We start from the raw sequence: 19,378 nt of genomic DNA, 5'->3' as shown, positions 1-19,378 counted from the left end.
GGTGGTCTTCCTACCACCCACAGCACAAGTACCATTGAGCACCCATTGCCACCACTGTCTGCAGCAAAGACAAGTCCCAAATCTCAGCTTCCGTCTTTCCTAGCTCGTTTCTCCACTGCCCTCTAGCACCAAAACTTCCCCTCCAGGGTGCACACGCACTTCCCAGGAGATGGTGGAATTTGACTGCCTTGTAAGGGAGCGTTGCTGCTTTTGCTATGAGCTGCACCCTGGGATTATTTTTAATCCGCCGTGATTCCAAGGCCCTGAGCAGGCGGCAGCCCCGAGACATTAGTCTGCCTGATTTACTGAGTCTTTGTGTGAAACTGTGCAAACTCACGTACAAATCGGAAGACGCACGAGCAGCTATAAAAGACAGCAAAGGCTGGAAAAAAGCCCAGAGAACAGTTACTCCTCTGCAGAAAGCACAAAAGCCAATATTGAAAGGTCACTTGCATTTAAAGGGGGAGAGCTCTGCTTGACATCTTGGCAAAGGAGGCCGTGCATTGAAGATGAATGATGCCCTTGCGTCACGCGGTACAGGCAACAGAATTGAACAGGCAGGCCATTTGCCCACGATGCTTTAGCTGGACAGAGAGCGCTTCACAGAACCATAGAGTCTGAAGGGACCCAAGGGTCATCTAGTCCAACCCGCAGCAATGCAGGTATCACAGCTAAAGCATCCAGATGGTCGCTGGTTTTCCCCAGAAGCACTTGAAATCAAGACAACAGTCCAGATTAGGGGTCAGCAAACTTTTTCAGCAGGGGGCCGGTCCACTGTCCCTCAGACCATGTGGGGGGCCAGACTATATTTTGAAAAAAATAAATGAATGAATTCCTATGCCCCACAAATAACCCAGAGAGGCATTTTAAATAAAAGGACACATTCTACTCATGTAAAAACACGCTGATTCCCGGACCATCCGCGGGCCAGATTGAGAAGGCGATTGGGCCAGATCTGGCCCCCAGGCCTTAGTTTGCCTACCCATGGTTCAGATAGTTCAATCCAAGTAATTTTTATATTTTTTAATATGCTTAGATCTCACCTTTCTCTCCCCCCCCCCCACCCCCAGTGTCAGGTGTGTGTGCTGGACCAGGCCCTGTGACCAATAGGACTTTGCAGGACTGGGGCCTTCCTAAGTTTGTTCTGGAGAGGCACAGATGAGGCCGATTGGTAACTCACAGCACCTGGTGGCAAGAGCTGGGAAGGGATATAAGGCCAGCATTTCCCTTTGGCTCTTTGCCACAACAACACGCTTCCTGCCTTGCTGCGTTTGACTCCCTGCTTCTTGATCCTTGGACCCCTGACTTCGTGACTCCTTGTTCCTTGATCCTCGGACCCTTGACTTCGTGACTCCCTGCTTCTTGATCCTTGGACCCCTGACTTCGTGACTCCTTGTTCCTTGATCCTCGGACCCTTGACTTCGTGACTCCCTGCTTCTTGATCTTCGGACCCCTGACTTCGTGACTCCTTGTTTCCTGACCCTCGGACTCTTGGCTTCTTGACTCCTGGCTCTCTGACTCCTGGCTTCTGGACCCCTGTTCCTGCTCCCACCCCGCCATCTTGACCCCTGTCCCGACGTCCCCAGCCCGGACTTCAATCGCCCATGAACCGGGCTGTGACACCCCGCCCTGAGAGATCTTGGCAGCGTACATGTTTCTCTATTCCAATTTAATTCCACAACAGCCCTGTGAAGTTGGCTAGGTGCTGAGATGAGGAGGGAGTGGGATTCAGATGACTGCGGGTTGAGCCTGGGACCAAAGAGCACAAGACTCTTAATTTCAGGGTTGTGGGTTCGAACCCCACGTTGGGTGAAAGATTCCTGCATTTCAGGGGGTTGGACTAGATGACCCACGGGGTCCCTTGCGACTCAACAATTCTATAATCTTCAGCATCGAAGTAAAACTCAGCTGAACAACACACAGCACCGTTTAGCAACCCAATATCAGGGTGAGCAGGAATATTTTTAATTTCTCCTCAATGTTAATAAGGGGGGGGGGAGGAGGACATGCACCTCACCAGGGAGGACATTCAACAAGCAGAAAACCACCACCAAGGAGGCCCTGCCTTGCCTGGAAAAAAACCTTTTGATGGTCCCACACAGAGATATGTGTCCCCATCAGCCTCCGAAGGTCTGCAAACAGGTTTGCCTGCCAGCAAATTCGCGACGCTGGGTTTTTAAAAGGAGGCAGGTGTTTCCCTATCTTGATTGCTCACGCTTCAAAAATCTCCATGGAGGGTAGGAGTGGGGAGAGTAGAAGATGGGGAGGAAGAATGATTTCTTTTTGAAGCCAAACAAAAATGGTTAAGAACTCGTTTTGGCTGCTCTTCGGGGAATAAGAATTGTGATGGAAATGTTTGAACGCCGCCATGACAACAGGCCAGAATCAAACCACACACACACACACACACACACACGGGCCTTCGGTTCAAAATCCAGCAACCAAAACAAAAGACTCATGTTTCCCACAGCCCAAACACAAACCTGATCATGGAAGATGCTTGAACAGTCTTAAGTTAACCGGGCGCCCTCTAAACTATAGCTCCCTCCCTCCCACCCCCACCCCGGGCAGCTGTACTGGCTTTGCCTGGAAAAGGAGACAAATAACTAAATATTTTTAAGTTTTGAAAAGGATCAGAAACCCTAATTTGTCCTAGCCAATGTTTTGCTCTCAGCTTCATCTTCTAGTTCCTGAGATTTTAACCAGTCGCAGTCTCACATGTTTTCAACAAGCCCACCCTGTCTTTGCAATCTTAGGGGCTGGGTGCTTGGGCTTTATTTTGTTTTTAGTGCACACTTTTAAACACTTCTTTTTAAAAAGCATTTCAAAACTGCTTGATCTTTTAAAACCACATATGTATACAAAAACAGAGCATAAAAGCAGCGTTATAAAAACCAAGGTACAGAATAAACAGTAAAAGGAGTATTATAAACACTGATTAGGGCTGGTTTTCAACATTGCGATATGTCACCAACGAAACATCGCAATATGCTGATGTAATGCGATGTCTGAAATAAGGATGGAGAAATGTAGAGCCGTGCTGTGCCGGATTTACGTATAAGATACACAAACTATAGCTTAGGGTCCCACTCTCTTGGGGCCCCCCAAAAAATGTAAAGGAAAAAACACCTGGATGTACATTTCCAAAATATAAGATAAAAAACAAATAAATTAAAACCTACATACAGCAACAGTGTTTTGTGTTGTGTAGGCTCCTATGATGTAAGTAATGGGCTCCGCCTGCTAGCCTGCTCCCTAAAATATTACTCATTTTGCTCATTTCTATATATAAGGTGCCTACATTCTGCATGGACTGGTTGCATGGCAACATGTGCAAATGGCTTGAGATACCTATTAAAGGTAAAGGGACCCCTGACCATTAGGTCCAGTTGTGACCGACTCTGGGATTGCAGCGCTCATCTCGCTTTACTGGCCACGGGAGCCGGTGTACAGCTTCTGTGCCATGTGGCCAGCATGACTAAGCCGCTTCTGGCGAAACAGAGCAGCACAGGGAAACACCGTTTACCTTCCCACCGGAGCGGTACCTATTTATCTACTTGCACTGGCGTGCTTTCAAACTGCTAGGTTGGCAGGAGCTGGTACAGAACCACAGGAGCTCACTCCGTTGCGGGGATTCGAACCGCCGACCTTCCGATCGGCAAGTCCTAGGCTCTGTGGTTTAACCCACAGTGCCACCCGCGTCCCTATAGGTCCAGAAATTACCAGATAACACATAGTCAACACAAAAACCAGTGGCAATTTGTTGTTGACAAAGGATAGCTGGACATACAAATGGCCCCAATACCTTCAGTAGCTTAGGGCCTCATCAAACCTAAATCCGGCCCTGGTTGGGTCGCTTCACAGTTTTCCCCACATTGTGATTTTTGCACAGCACACAAACAGACGTCATGATTTGTGACATATTGCCAGGTCAAAAATTATGAAACCGATATCACTCTATGGCCTTCAAACCGGTTTCAGATGATATATTGCTATATTACCCAGCCGTAGCACAGATAAAAAAGCAGGAATTCAGAAAGAATGCCACAGATCAGGAAAGCCTGGTCAAAAATAGATGCTTTTGCTAAGTTGCCTGAGGCGAGCGATGGTTGATGTTTCATGTAGAACAGAGGGGAAGGGAAGGCAGGGCAATGGTAGAAAATGGACTGTTTTGAGTTCACTGCCATGTGATATTTCAGCAAGGATGGTTTTGGCAAGGACTAAAACCTCCAGAATTTGAATTATGGTGCTGGAGGAGACTCTTGAGAGTCTCCATTCTGAAGGAAATCAGCCCTGAGTGCTCACTGGAAGGACAGATCGTGAAGCTGAGGCTCCAATACTTTGGCCACCTCATGAGAAGAGAAGACTCCCTGGAAAAGACCCTGATGTTGGGAAAGATGGAGGGCCCAAGGAGAAGGGGACGACAGAGGACGAGATGGTTGGACAGTGTTCTCGAAGCTACCGGCATGAGTTTGACCAACCTGCGGGAGGCAGTGGAAGACAGGAGTGCCTGGCGTGCTCTGGTCCAGGGGGTCACGAAGAGTCAGACACGACTAGACGACTAAACAACAAGTTGCTACGTGGTGCAAATGGCTACACGTAACACAGGTCCCCAACATGCACACTAACACAATGTAACAGAACACGGTGGGAATCAGAACTTAATCAGCAGAAATTGCCAGTGCTTATTGCGCATGCGTATTAAAGATGAAATGAGGTAATGATGTATATGATTGGTGGAAATTGAAATGCTTTGTTTGAAACTTTATGAATACCACTGCCTGGACCTCCGGGCGGGGTTGCAGTTTTGCGGAAGGATCTGACTGTAACCTATTGCTTTGCAATAAACAATGGACTCCTAACTCCTCACATCTCTGAGTTTTATTGGCGTAAACCCAGGAGATAAGCTATTTTCTGGCCCATTCCATTAGCCAATAAGACCAGGGCCAGCTCCCCTACTAACATCCAACTAATTTACAACATGATAACGCCGATAGTCTTTACTTGGACTTTTACTTTAACCCCTGCGCAATTGTACTCATTCTGCATGCCTGTTTTGTGGTGTTGTTTTGATCTTTTAATTTTTGCCTGTTATAATTGCTCTCCCTGTGGTATATATGTTATAAAACAAAAATTAAACTGGGGGGTGGGTGGGTGGGCGGGCTGCTCTTTAAGTATCAGGACTGATAATTTATCTCACATCAGGCAAAGTGCGGTTTAAGATCTGTCCGTGAAGTCCGATTTCGCATTTGGTAGGAACTGCTGCCACCCAGTGGAACTATAAGGACAAGCTGCCACAAAAAAGACAATTTCAGAACAGACCAAAATTACCGTATTTTTCGTCCTATAGGGCGCACCGGCCCATAGGACGCACCTCGTTTTTTGGGGGGGGGGGAATGAATAAAAAATATATATTCCCCCCGCCACCGCGGCTGCCGCCCCAAGACTTGCGCACACCTGCCCGAAGCACGGGGAGCCCTCCGGAGGGCTCCCTGTGCTTCGGGCGACAGGCTGCCGCCCCAAGCCTCGCGCACCCGGCGGGACCTTCTGCCGGGCGCGCAAGGCTTGCGGACACTCGCCGGGGCTGCAGGCTGCTGCCCGCAAGCCTTGTGAGCCCGCGGGAACTCCCACTGGGCTTGCAAGGCTTGCGGATAGCTTCCTGAAGCCTGGAGAGCGAGAGGGGCGAAAAATACGGTAAGTGGTGTTTTGTAATTTCAATGGTGTGTCTTTCGCAAGGGGTTGGACTACATGATCCTCGTGGTACCCCTTCCAACTCAACAATTCTATGAAAGCGGCTTCTCTGAATTTTGCCACATTATTCTGGGCAGGAAGACAACTTAACTTGTGCACATGTCCTTTGTTATTGGGTCAAAACAAGTAAAGGTAAAGAAGAATAAGAGTTTGGATTTGATATCCCGCTTTATCACTACCCTAAGGAGTCTCAAAATGGCTAACAATGTTCCTTTACCTTCCTCCCCCACAACAAACACTCTGTGAGGTGAGTGAGGCTGATAGACTTCAAAGAAATGTGACTAGCCCACGGTCATGGTCAAGGTAAAAGCTCCAGTCAGAGGCGCCTATGGGGTTGTGGTGCTCATCTCGCTTTCAGGCCAAGGGAGCCTGCGTTTGTCCACAGACAGCTTTCCGGGTCATGTGGCCAGCATGACTAAACCGCTTCTGGTGCAACGGTGCACTATGATGGAAGCCAGAGTGCACGGAAACACCGTTTACCTTCCCGCCACAATGGTACCTATTTATCTACTTGCACTGGTGTGCTTTCAAACTGCTAGGTTGGCAGGAGCTGGGAGAGAGCAACGGGAGCTCACCCCATTGTGCGGATTCGAACCGCCAACCATCTGAAGTAGATTGGTCTCGACTTACCATACTCCCCGAAGACAAGATGCATGCATTTCCGACCCTCCACAACCCAGGACACCATTTTAACGCCGAACCAAATTAACAGCATCCCCAAAGTGGCGTCCAGGATGAAATTCATCAGGTAGCTGTAATAAAAAAATACAGCTGTTTTTTAGCGGTTCTTATTCTTATCTGTAAGCCGCCTTGAGTCCCAATGAAGGGGGGGGGAGTGGGGTATAGGTAAATACATAAATAAAATAAAATAAAAACCCATGTGAACACTCCAGAACACACTCAAAACTCCCACCATTTCTGCCCAAGGCTTTAATCAGGGTGGATTTTGATTTAAATCAAGTCAATTTAAATCAGGATTTAAATTATTCGTCAGTAAGACTTGATTTAAATCATTTCTTTTTACAGAAATAGTCATTCTTGCTGGTATCATATTAATATTGACAACCAGATGAAGGTTTCAATTTTGGGAATAATAGATTTTCAGAGTAGTTTTTACAGTTATACCAAAAAATACTGATTTGGTTATACTATTAGAAATACACAGACAGATAATTATGAAATTATTATGAGGTTTAATAAGTTAACTGTTTATATTTGGACAACTTTTCTGCTATACTTTATTGGAAGGAGAAAAATAATCATTTCCTTAATAACAATTTAAACAATTTATTTAACTAAAACAATAACATTGTAGCATATGTATCCATGTTTGCTAACTGATGTGGTTAAACAAAACAAAAAAAACAAAAAAACCTAGACTGAGTTTTAGCATACACGAAAAACTTTAAACTATAATGTAACTTCAATAGAAAACTCTCTTTAGAAAAAAAATTCCTCCAAAAGCTTTTTATTTTAAAAATCCAATTTAAATTTCTAAAAAATCTGATTTAAATAAAAAATAAAATCTGATTTTTAAGTTTTATTTTTAAAAAAATAATAATAATTGATTTTTATCCACCCTGGCTTTAATGCATAAATCAGATTGGTACCTGGGCGGGGCTCAGGTTACAAAGTGAAACATATACTTAAGAGATATGGATACCCAGCTAAGCACAAGCTAAACTGTGGTTCTACCAAGCGACACACACAAACTCCTGGACCGTTCTTTCGATAAAGCAGGTTAGCACAGCTCTTAGCATGGTGAGGATGGAACTGGGTGAGCAAACAGCACTCCTTCAAGTGGGTTGGGTCTTGAGGTCTTCTTGCGCTGGCATCTCAACATCCTTGGGAGCTCAGCATCCTATTTACCCTCAGCCGTCTCCCTCAAAGGAGGCTCCTTGCCGACAGGAGAGTGTCAGGTGTGGCTCCACACAAACACTTCCTGGTGTCTGAAGTCATGGGGATGGAACACCCCTCTGCCAACCTGCCCCACCAGGGACCCAGTTCTCCATTCCCTAGACCACTGGCCTTCTCCTCCTGCTCTGGTTTAGACACATCAAGGGCAGTGTTCGAAATTAGCCAGGCGCCAGGAGCATTTTGCATCTATCGGCCACTTGCGACTAAGTGAAGTTGCCTGGGCCACCAGGATTGTGCCTGACATCTCCACCATCTTGGGATCATTGGATCTGGACTGTTTTCACAAACTAATACCCCATCCTGCAGAATGCTATCTGTTATATTTTATCTGCACAATCGGAATGAATTTCCGGAACCAAATTGCTTTTTCTCTGCAGCCTGACTTAGGTGGAGATCACTCTCCACCGGGTGTTCCCCAGTTCCAAACATGCACTGCCCCGGAAGATAGACCCACTGCTATGGGCTGGCTGGACAAAGAGGTGCATTGGAGGCACCAGCTGGGGAACCCCCAAAGGAAGAGGGTGTCAGGTGTGCGTGCAGGAGCCAGGCCCTGTGACCAACAGGACTTTGCAGGACTGGGACCTTCCTAAGTTTGTTCTCAAGAGGCAAGGCGCGGCCGCACAGATGAGGCCGATTGGTAACTCACAGCACCTGGTGGCAAGAGCCGGGAAGGGATATAAGGTCAGCATTTCCCTTTGGCTCTTTGCCACAGGAACACGCTTCCTTCCTTGCTGTGTTTGACTTCTTGCTTCTTGATCCTTGAACCTCGGCTTCGTGACTCCTTGCTTCTTGATCCTCGGACCCCTGACTTTGTGACTCCTTGCTTCTTGATCCTCGGACCCCTGACTTTGTGACTCCTTGCTTCTTGATCCTCGGACCCCTGACTTTGTGACTCCTTGCTTTTTGATCCTCAGACCCCTGACTTTGTGACTCCTTGCTTCCTGACCCTCGGACCCTTGGCTTCTTGACTCCCGGCTCTCTGACCCTCGGACGCTTGGCTTCCTGGCTTCCGGACCCCCATTGCTGCTCCCACCCTGCCACCTTTTCCCCGGTCCTGACATTCCCTGCCGGGACTTTGATCGCCCATGAACCGGACCGTGACAGAGGGCTCAGAGCCCGGGAAGTGGTGGTGGGACGGCACTGAGTGGTCCGAGGAAGAAGGCGGGGATAAGGTCTCGGAAGCTGAAGAGGCAACAGGGCTTAGTGAGCAGGAAGAGTCTGTGGCAGAGAGCAGGCCAGAATCAGAGGGGTACCAAGAGGCAGAGTAGAGGCAGGTTGTTGAAGCTAGAGAGCCTCTTCCTCTTGCTGGGACCAGCTCCCTTTCTCCCCGGTCTCCCAGAAAACGAAGAGGAATGAAGAGGGTGGAGCAATGAGAAAATAGGCGAAGGCAGTGGCGTAGCGTGGGTTGTCAGCACCCGGGGCAAGGCAAGTAATTTGCGCCCCCTAACCCGTGGATTTGCGCCCCCTAACCCTAACCCCCAGATGTTGCACCCGGTGCGGCCGGCCCCCCCCTGCACCCCCCACGCTACGCCACTGGGCGAAGGAGCCTGAGATTGCTTGGGAAGGACCCAGGGGGAGAAGGAGTCTTAGGGAGTGGTGGGAACGTGGGGACATTGTGTGAGAAATAATATATTGTTGCCTCTTCATTGTTTATGAAATAAGATGTTTTATCCAAACATTTATTTTAGCACACTCATTACAGTCTACATTTCAATCTATGTTGTTGTTGTTGTTTAGTCATTTAGTCGTGTCCGACTCTTCGTGACCCCATGGACCAGAGCACGCCAGGCACTCCTGTCTTCCACTGCCTCCTGCAGCTTGGTCAAACTCATGCTGGTAGCTTCAAGAACACTGTCCCACCATCTCATCCTCTGTCGTCCCCTTCTCCTTGTGCCCTCCATCTTTCCCAACATCAGGGTCTTTTCCAGGATGTCTTCTCTTCTCGTGAGGTGGCCAAAGTCTTGGAGCCTCAGCTTCAGGATCTGTCCTTCTAGTGAGCACTCAGAACCTATCCATTCTTAAGGAAATCAGCCCTATCTTCTTGCAGTCCATGGGACTCTCAAGAGTCTCCTCCAGCACCATAATTCAAAAGCATCCATTCTTCGGCGATCAGCCTTCTTTATGGTCTAGCTCTCACTTCCATACATCACTACTGGGAAAACCATAGCTTTAACTATATGGACCTTTGTTGGCAAGGTGATGTCTCTGCTTTTTAATCTATAGGTTGGCTATTTTTGAATAAGATGCTTCTAAGCAATTCTTTACCCTTACATTTGCAATTATTTCCCTTACATTGATTCTGTTTTATGCTTTATTTGCTTCTCATATAAAGAACGGATGCCTGCTAGGCGAATAGTGAGTACAGAAACCGACAGCTTAGAACTGATAAAAGTAACCACAAGACAACCCCAGAATATGAAGAAGACAGATTAGAAAAGTGATGTATCTCCTAGACACCAAAATCTCACACATTGTAAGACACACAAAGGATGTAGCTTGCGGTTGTGAACATGAACATGGGAACCGCACATATCTATGCCTGTTGGTTAATACCTGTCTTTATCAGATAAAGAAACTGGCTTGAACTTGTATTAGGGACAGACAATGGCTAAGGCACAAAAGTAGAGCAGCTTGTGGTCAGTGAGTAGGTAATGAAGACCACCCTGCAATACAGATATTCTGCTGATGGGTCAATAAAATTATCTAAGGGGGCTCTTGACCATATTTGTACAATGATTAGCAGGGGAAATGGGATGATATTATGTTAATAAAACAAACAAGACATGCTGTGGTTTCTGTATCTTGGTGTGCCTGTTCTGTACTCAGGTTACCAGCTTGCAAGCGTATTCGATAAAGCTTTCCTATTTCACCAAACTTGTTCAAGATCATTTTATTAAGGATCCAGAAGACCTTAAGTCTTGATGGACCATTTTTCATATGTAACACCTTGCAACTGCCTCATTGGGGCAACACCTCCTGAGAAGAGCTGTGGTGATCACTAGACCTGAGCTGTTTTGGTTTCCTTGGAGAGTTAACTTCACAGACACGGGGTGCTTTATGGCTGACCTGAGCCTGACTCCAGCCCCCGACGCCCACCCAGGTCCCTTCACATGCAAAGCCAAACTCACAGAGAGCAGGGGTCTTCTTCAGTCAGGTCAGACAGGAAGACGTTGGCAAAGTGGATGAAAAGGGCGCCTATGGCTTGCTTCGACGTATCGTAAAACCTTGAAAGAGTTTGGAACGCATTGCTATTATATATTGAACTTTTTTAAGTCGCTCACTACACAACAAAGCCTCTGAGTGACTTACAACATACTGTAATACAGAGGTTTTTTTCAATTTTTTTTTTTTAAGGAAAAACAAAGTGATCTCACCATATTCTCCAGGGTCGCCTCTCTCCTTTCGGTTCCTTAAATCGTTTTACTGTAAAGAAAGACAAACATTTTAATGGCTGTAGAAAGGGCAGGGGGACGGTTCTGTAAAATAATAATAATAATTTATTATTTATACCCCAACTATCTGGCTCGGTTTCCCCAGCCACTATGGGTGGCTTCCAGCAAAATATTAAAACACAGTAATTCATCAAATGTTAAAAGCTTCCCTAAACAGGGCTGCCTTCAGATGTCTTCTAAAAGTCAGATAGTTGTTTATTTCCTTGACATCTGATGGGAGGGTGTTCCACAGGGTGGGCGCCACCACTGAGAAGGCCCTCTGTCTGGTTCCCTGTAGCTATGCTTCTCGCAGTGAGGGAACCGCCAGAAGGCCCTCGGAGCTGGACCTCCGTGTCCGGTAAAATGATGGGGTGGAGATGCTCCTTCAGGTAAGCTGGACTAAGGCTGTTTAGGGCTTTAAAGCTCAGCACCAACACTTTGAATTGTGCTCAGAAATGTACTGGGAGCCAATGTAGGTATTTCAGGACCTGTGTTATGTGGTCTCGGCGGCCGCTCCCAGTCACCAGTCTAGCTGCTGCATCCTGGATTAGTTGTAGTTTCTGGGTCATCTTCAAAGGTAGCCCAACGTAGAGCGCATTGCAGTAGTCCAAGCAGGAGATAACCAGAGAATGCACCACTTTGGCAAGGCAACGCACAGGCAGGTAGGGTCTCAGCCTGCATACAGATGGAGCTGCCCTGGACACAGAATTGACCTGCGCCTCCATGGACAGCTGTGAGCCCAAAATGACTCCCAGGCTGCGCACCTGGTCCTTCAGGGGCACAGTTACCCCATTCAGGACCAGGGCATCTGGTTGGCCACCACAAGAAAGGAATGCTGGGCCGCTGGACTGATCCAGGAGGGTCTTCTGTTCTTAGTGTCAACCAGAAGGACAGTAAACAAAGATTCATCAACAGGTCAAGGTTTGCTTCAGGGACTTCTGGGCTCAAGGATCACAAGGGGTCACGAAGAGTCGGACACGACTAAACAACTAAACAACAACTTCCTCCCACAGAACTAAATGGGAACCCATTCAGTTTTATGGCAGAAGCCGCAGGAAGTCGGTTTCACTAAGCAGCATTCTGCTAGCAAATCAGGGTGAGGAAGCCTGGAAGTGATGAACCTGGTTCTTAGCTAGCCAGGAGATCCGAGGATAACACACACACACACAAACACAGACCCTCTCTTTCTGGAAAATGACACAAAATACAGTTGTTGAGGGTGATAAGATGACAACTTTGAAAGGAGGAGAGTTAATGATGTGAAGCCTTGTTGAGCAGGTCTTGTCAGGCCTCATTAGATTTAAGAGAGTTATCAGAGACGGTGTAATTATCACAGGCAGTAAAACGGCTGCATTAAAAGATAAAAGGGAGTATGAGAGAGAAATAATTAACTGCTTAATAGGGCATTAATTCAGAGATGGCTCTGCACTGGAGAGCGCCAGCTAAGATTATGGGGGCTTAAGGGGGCCATGGGATCCATTTCATTTTGCTTGACCTAAAAAGTTGGGGGGGGGGGCGTCAGATGCACATCAAAGCAATTCTGGGATGCCGCTGTGGAATCAGTATCTTCAACGGAGGGCATCGTGAGGACAACACACACACTTGAAATTTGATGGTTTCAGATGACAAGGGGTACCGTATTTTTCGCTCTATAAGATGCACCAGACCACAAGACACATCTAGTTTTTGGAGGAGGAAAACAAGAAAAAAAATATTCTCAGAAGCCAGAACAGCAAGAGGGATCGCTAGGCAGTGAAAGCAGCAAACATTTCCCCTTACTTTTTAGGAGGGAAAAAGTGAGTCTTATAGAGCAAAAAATACGGTATTTCTTGTGTACATTTGAGAGGGTTCTGAAAAACTTAAATCAGGATGTTGCTGGATGACAACTCTAATGATCTTTGAAGGTGGTTGTTGTTATTATTATTATTATTATTATTATTATTATTATTATTTTCCTTGCAGGTTCTTATAGGAACAGAGGAAGCACCTTTGTACCAGGTCCAATCCTTAGTTCTGCCCTGGGCTCCTTTCAGAGGAATGGCAGAATGATGGGTTTCCATAGGTGGTTTCCTTGCAAAGTTTTAAAAAACCTTTAGTTTTATTTAGCCTTATTCTATGGGCCACTCCAACTGGCCTTAGTTTTTCCTTGCTTTGGGGGGGGGGACAGGATGGGTGTATACTGCAACATATCACTGATGCAATTAAACCACATTTGTGATTAATTTATACCAGACCCTGCACACATCGTTCTGCTTTGTTAGATGTTCTGCAATGTTTCCTCAGTATTTCCTCTGTTGGCTGTTCTGCAAGGGCTTCTGCATTCTTTCTGTATGGAGCAGCACCCTTGCACTATAGCACAACAAAAGCAGGACCAGAAAAAACCCTCTAATCAGAACATTTGTGGTATGAAATGTCACAGGATTTTAGCAGGAAATGACAGGATGCACACTTATTACGAAGAAAGCAGTGCGACCGCCTTGGAAAGTCTACAGGTGCAAATGGGATGAAAAGCAGTATCGTAGATCACTGCCACATAACATCACGAGCACAAATCATGATGAATGTTCAATAAAAAGGACATCTGGAGAGGCCGTATGTGTACTTTCCTATTCTCCCTGGGACCCAGAGTCTTTCTGTGAACCATTTAAATTAATTTCAGTCACAACTCTGAGACGGCGGCACTTTGTTTCTGCTTCAGCTTCACCCGACGAGGTGAAATTTCAAACCCAAATTTACAAGTCCGCGTAGAACAGGACTGTTCACTCTGCAGTGCCTACTTAGTGCATTAACACTAAACTGCAGTTTAACAAATTAACAATAAGTTGTCCCACTGATGATAAAGCAATCCATGACTTCTTTTTCCAAAGTTTGGTTTGGTCTTCCAATGCTCTTGCCTCTTGTCTCTGTGGCTTGGTGAACATCTGGGGTGGGGTAGCCAAACAAATTGTGCTTAAGGGAGGGAGCTAGATCTACAAATACCACCACGCAGTATTAGAAACTTAGATATACAAGGTAGGTGCCAAATGTCTTCTTAAACCAAGGGTGAAGTCGACAAAATGGAAAGTCTTGAACAAGATGGCTCTACAGTCTTTTTTCTCAAATGATGCACTGAAAGTGATTGATTCTCAGTTAAATACTCCAATACTTTGGCCACCTCATGAGAAGAGAAGACTCCCTGGAAAAGACCCTGATGTTGGGAAAGATGGAGGGCACAAGGAGAAGGGGACGACAGAGGACGAGATGGTGGGACAGTGTTCTCGAAGCTACCAGCATGAGTTTGACCAAACTGCGGGAGGCAGTGGGAGACAGGAGTGCCTGGTGTGCTCTGGTCCATGGGGTCACGAAGAGTCGGACACGACTAAATGACTAAACAACAACAACAACATAAGTTTGTTTAATGTTCTGGTTTGTGTTTGTGAGCATTGCATTTATCAATAAAAGTTAAAAAACAAAATACAACAGCACTCTCCTCTTCTTGTGGTTTCCAGCAATTGGTACTCAGAAGCTCTTAATGCCTCTGACTGCGGAATGCACAAAAGGAAAACACATGCAAGATTTGGATTTCTGTGCTTATCCACATCTCCAGCTCAAAACAGAGCCCTCCATCAGGGACATATGCAGACACAGGACTTGCCCGCAGCCGATGAGCTAGCCCCCTCCCCTCTTTGCATTCTTAGCTTCACCAACGCCACTCATCCAGATGGCTGAGTTTTTTGTAGAACAATGCAAGGCAACCGACTCAGCAGCTGCGTGGCGGAGTCCCGGGAGCAACACATGGCAAGACAAACAGCTAGGATGCACTTGGTGCATCTGGCTAAAGAGCAAAACCCAGGGGGTGCTGGGTGGGGGAAAATGTTTAGGACGTTCAGATAATAGGCAAAGTTTACGATCCAGGTTTAGGATGCATGCATGCATGCACTAGCTGTGAGAGCAACTTATCTCCTCACTTTTGTCCCCTTAAAACAGCAACAGCTCTTGCTACTTACAAGTCCAAGCCCTAAACAGAAGCTAAGTTCCTAGGCCTCTTGACAGACCTGAATATGTGATACCCCCAGAAGATTCCACCATGGTCCTCAGTTATTAAAAGAGAAGCGCAAGAGAGTAACTTTCATGTCTGGGGAGAAGTTGGGACAGGCCCAAGAGACATCATTACATGCTAAGATTACTCTTTAGAAGGCCAAGGGTACATAAACCATTTGGAGATTTTTCTTTTTCTGATAAGTGACTAATAAAGTCACATAAATTAATAATAACAAAGTCAGGGCAAAGCCCATTAGGACAAAATTAAGGCACCCTAATATTCAGTCAGACTAAGATGCAACATCAAACTTCAAGCCCATCAGTCCTTCATCGGTCTAACCTCAACGCCTCAACAAGGCAGGCCAAATAGATCTGGAATACTGTGTCCAGTTCTGGGCGCCACAATTTAAGAAGGATATTGACAAGTGTTCAGAGGAAGGCAACCAAGACTTAAGAGGAACGGTTGAGGGAACTGGGTATGTTTAGACTGGATAAGAGGAAACTTGAGAGGAGATATGAGAGCCATCTTCAAATATCTCAAGGGCTGTCACATGGAAGATGGAGTAAGCTTGTTTTCTCTTGCTCTGGAGGGTAGGACCTAAACCAATGGCTTCAAGTTATAAGAAAGGAGATTCCGACTCAATATCAAGAAGAGTTTTCTGACAGTAAGAGTGGTTCCAGAGTGGAACCGTCTCTCTTGAGAGGTGGTGGACTCTTTTTCCTTGAACCTTTTGGGAGGCCATCTGCCATGGATGCTTTAGTTGAGAGTCCTGAATCGCAGGGGGTTGGACTAGATGACCCTCGGGGTCCCTTCCAACTCAACATTTCTATAATTCTAGGTGCAGCTTTTCTAAATACTTGCATTAAAGATAATAACACACACACACTGCTTTTTGTTCGGGAGTACCATCACCTCTTTTTTTTTGAGACAACGGCAATCATTTTATGCTGCCACCAACAACACTCCGATCAAGACAGGAATTGCCAGCACTTTTCCATGAAAACCCCCCACTGACTGCTAGATTAATTAAGGGCACTTTTTTGATTGATTGCAAGGTTTTTAATGATTCCATCTGACTGATATTTAGGGGGGTAGGGAACCTGTTTCAGAGTCAGAGGTGCAAGATGGCCGGAGGATGGGGCAGCAGGCGGGCAGATTGCAAAGGGTCACTCTGAGGAAGGATAAAGGATGGGGGGGCAAGAGGAGACCACTTCAAGGAAGGCGGCTGAATGGCCAGGTGTCAGAGATGCTTCTCAAGCATATGGGATTTCAGTGCATCCGACTTTTGCCTTTTGCTGCATCTTCTCCACCGAAAGTGTCCTTTCGCAAGGATCCGCAGAGCCTTGCTGTTGGGAGGCTGGGATTCTGGCAACACTCAATAACTCAACTGCTGTCCCTGAACAAACTAACTACCTCTGCAGGATAAAGGTAAAGGGACCCCTGACCATTAGGTCCAGTTGTGACCGACTCTGGGGTTGCGGCGCTCATCTCGCTTTACTAGGCGAGGGAGCCAGCACTTGTCCGCAGACAGTTTTTCCAGGTCATGTGGCTAAGCCACTTCTGGCATGACTAAGCCACTTCTGGCGAACCAGAGCAGCGCACGGAAATGCCGTTTACCTTCCCGCTGGAGTGGTACCTATTTATCTACTTGCACTTTGACGTGCTTTCGAACTGCTAGGTTGGCAGGAGCAGGGACCGAGCAATGGGAGTTCACCCTGTCGTGGGGATTCGAACCGCCGACCTTCTGATCGGCAAGTCCTAGGCTCTGTGGTTTAACCCACAGCGCCACCCGCGTCCCACCTTAGCAGGATAGGTGAGGGGGAAAGCAGAAGAAGAAGAAGGGAAGAGGAACAGAAAGCAAAAAAAGAGAGAGAAGAAAGAAAAAGTGAGGGAGAGGAACAAACAAATAAAAACTGGAGTTTTTGTATCAGCACTGTGAGGATACCGTAGGTTTTTTATTTGTCTGTTTGTTTGTTTCTGCACACATAATAAGCAAAAGAATAAAAATTCATTACTCGCCTTCTTTCTCCCAGATTCTCTCCCCCGCCACCCTAAACCTCACAATATCTACGACACCAGTGTCTCACACCAAATGCAACCGAACTGACCCGCAGAAAGGACTCTATGAATTGAAAACAAAGAGGTTGCATGTACCCTTGGTAACTACGGAAACCCTTTAATAAAAACAAATTAAAATAAAAGGTGGAGAACAGAGAGGGTGGAGAATAGAGGAACAGAAAAGGAGGAGAGAAGAGAAAAGGGAGAATGAAGAAAGGGGGGGAAAGGAGGGAAAGGCAGAATCGCAGAACTGTAGAATTGGAGAGGAACATGAGAGGCATCTAGTCCAGCCCCGCGCAAAGCAGGAACCTTTCTGCCCAGCGAGGGATTCGAACCCAAGACACTGAGTCTTTTGCAGGAAAAGAGGGGAGGAAAAGGTAAAAGGAGAAAGGGTGAGAGGGAGGTGTAAGGCAGGCAGGCAGGCAAGGGCTCCACTTACGCATGAGGGTGCTGAAGGCCACCACGGCCAGCAGCGCCTGCACCAGCACCCCGAAGCGGTCCAGCAGCGCCCCGTTGTCGCAGCCGTGCGGGCGGCTCTTCGCCTGGGTGCCGTTGGCGCCCGGCAGCCGCTCGGGCAGCGGCGGAGACAGCGGCAGCAGCGGGCGGGCGGGAGCGGCAGGGCGCAGCAGCAGCGCCATCCCAGCCGGCGGAGCCTCCCCGACGAGGCGAGCGCAACGCCGCGCGTCCGCCTTCCTCCGCCCCGAACAAAGGCTGGCGCCGCCGCGGGCTCAAAGGGGGAGGGAGGCGGCTCCTGTAGCTGCTTCTCCCGGGAAGGGGCCGGGCGCCAGGGGGCAACGCCCCCGCGGGGGAAAGGAGCCGTCGGGGGGGGGGCGAGGGGGTCAGCGGAGAGACCCATGGACGCCGAGGGGTGGGGCGCTAAGACCATCTGGGCCCCTAAGACCAGGCAGAGGCGAATCCCGGCCCTCCAGATGTTTGGGACTACAATTCCCATCATCCCTAGCTAGCAGCACCAGTGGTCAGGGATGATGGGAGTTGTAGTCCCAAACATCTGGAGGGCTGGAGTTTGCCTATGGCTGCCTAAGACCTTACTCCAGCCTTTCTCAACCTGTGGGTCCCCAGATGTTGTTGAACTACAACTCCCATCACCCCTAGCTAGCAAGGCCAGAGCTCAGGGATGATGGGAGTTGTAGTCCAACAACACCTGGGGACCCACAGGTTGAGAACCGCTGCCTTACTCCTTTACCTGATGGCTTGGGCTTTACCCTCCTCTCCCAGCCTCTCCCTCCATCCCTGGAGAGGGTGCGCAAAGCAGAGCTGGGAACGTGGCCCATCCCATCAATAAAATCAAATGGGGACAATAAATGGGAAGGGAAGAGTTATGGGTGTTTTTTTAATTTTAAAAAAGTTGCTATAGGAACGCAGGAAAGAGCTGTCTTATAGCGAAGCAGACCACTAGTCCATAGGCGTAGCCAGGATTTGGGGGAGGGGCTTTTGTTGGGGGGTGCAGAACCTCAGATTTATATTGGGGGGGCTACGTCCATGCACAAGGGACATGGGTGGCGCTGTGGGTTAAACCACAGAGCTTAGGACTTGCCGATCAGAAGGTCGGCGGTTCGAATCCCCGTGATGGGGTGAGCTCCCGTTGCTCAGTCCCTGCTCCTGCCAACCTAGCAGTTCAAAAGCACGTCAAAGTGCAAGTAGATAAATAGGTACCGCTCTGGCAGGGAGGTAAACGGCGTTTCTGTGCGCTGCTCTGGTTTGCCAGAAGCGGCTTAGTCATGCTGGCCACATGACCCGGAAGCTGTACGCTGGCTCCCTCGGCCAATAAAGTGAGATGAGCGCGCAACCCCAGAGTCGGCCACGACTGGACCTAATGGTCAAGGGTCCCTTTACCTTTACGCCCATGCACTAGTCTCTCTGTTTTGTTGACCCCTGGTGTAGAAGACCTCAGACCCTAGAAGCGCCCGGATGATAAAAGCCTCTAGTTCATTTTGTAACTTCAGAGCATAAGACAAGCCTGCTGGATCAGGCCAGTGGCACATCTGGTCCAGGATCCTGTTCTCACAGTGGCCAACTAAGAGATTCAGCTACGTTGGCAAATAAAAAGCGCTTTATATGTGTTGTTTATGCATTCTAACACTGTGACACCAGATGGCGTTGTGGAGTCCAGTTTTACCAACCTGATTTCTCATACAAAGTTTGCAACGCGTTTCGATGAAACGCTTCTTTGATGTGTCTA

The 19,378-nt window shown here is 47.6% G+C and overlaps 1 protein-coding gene across 1 annotated transcript in view; it reads right to left on the bottom strand.

Moving 5' to 3' along the window:
- The window catches only part of LOC308457811 (store-operated calcium entry regulator STIMATE-like), a gene marked incomplete at its 5' end in the record, with an annotated part of 41,175 nt that extends 23,359 nt beyond the window's left edge, over positions 1-17,816 (bottom strand). Inside the window, 4 exons of the mRNA XM_080971982.1 lie at positions 6,382-6,503; positions 10,797-10,892; positions 11,043-11,091; positions 17,618-17,816. Of these exons, the coding sequence (XP_080828108.1) occupies positions 6,382-6,503; positions 10,797-10,892; positions 11,043-11,091; positions 17,618-17,816 (466 nt within the window). The remainder of the gene's footprint in view (positions 1-6,381; positions 6,504-10,796; positions 10,893-11,042; positions 11,092-17,617) is intronic.
- Between the last annotated feature and the right edge of the window lie 1,562 nt (positions 17,817-19,378).

Source organism: Podarcis pityusensis (genome assembly GCF_964106645.2).
Source record: "Podarcis pityusensis genome assembly, chromosome: 10".
In the NCBI taxonomy this organism is placed as follows: Eukaryota; Metazoa; Chordata; class Lepidosauria; order Squamata; family Lacertidae; genus Podarcis; species Podarcis pityusensis.
This window is presented reverse-complemented; position numbering and strand designations above follow the sequence as displayed.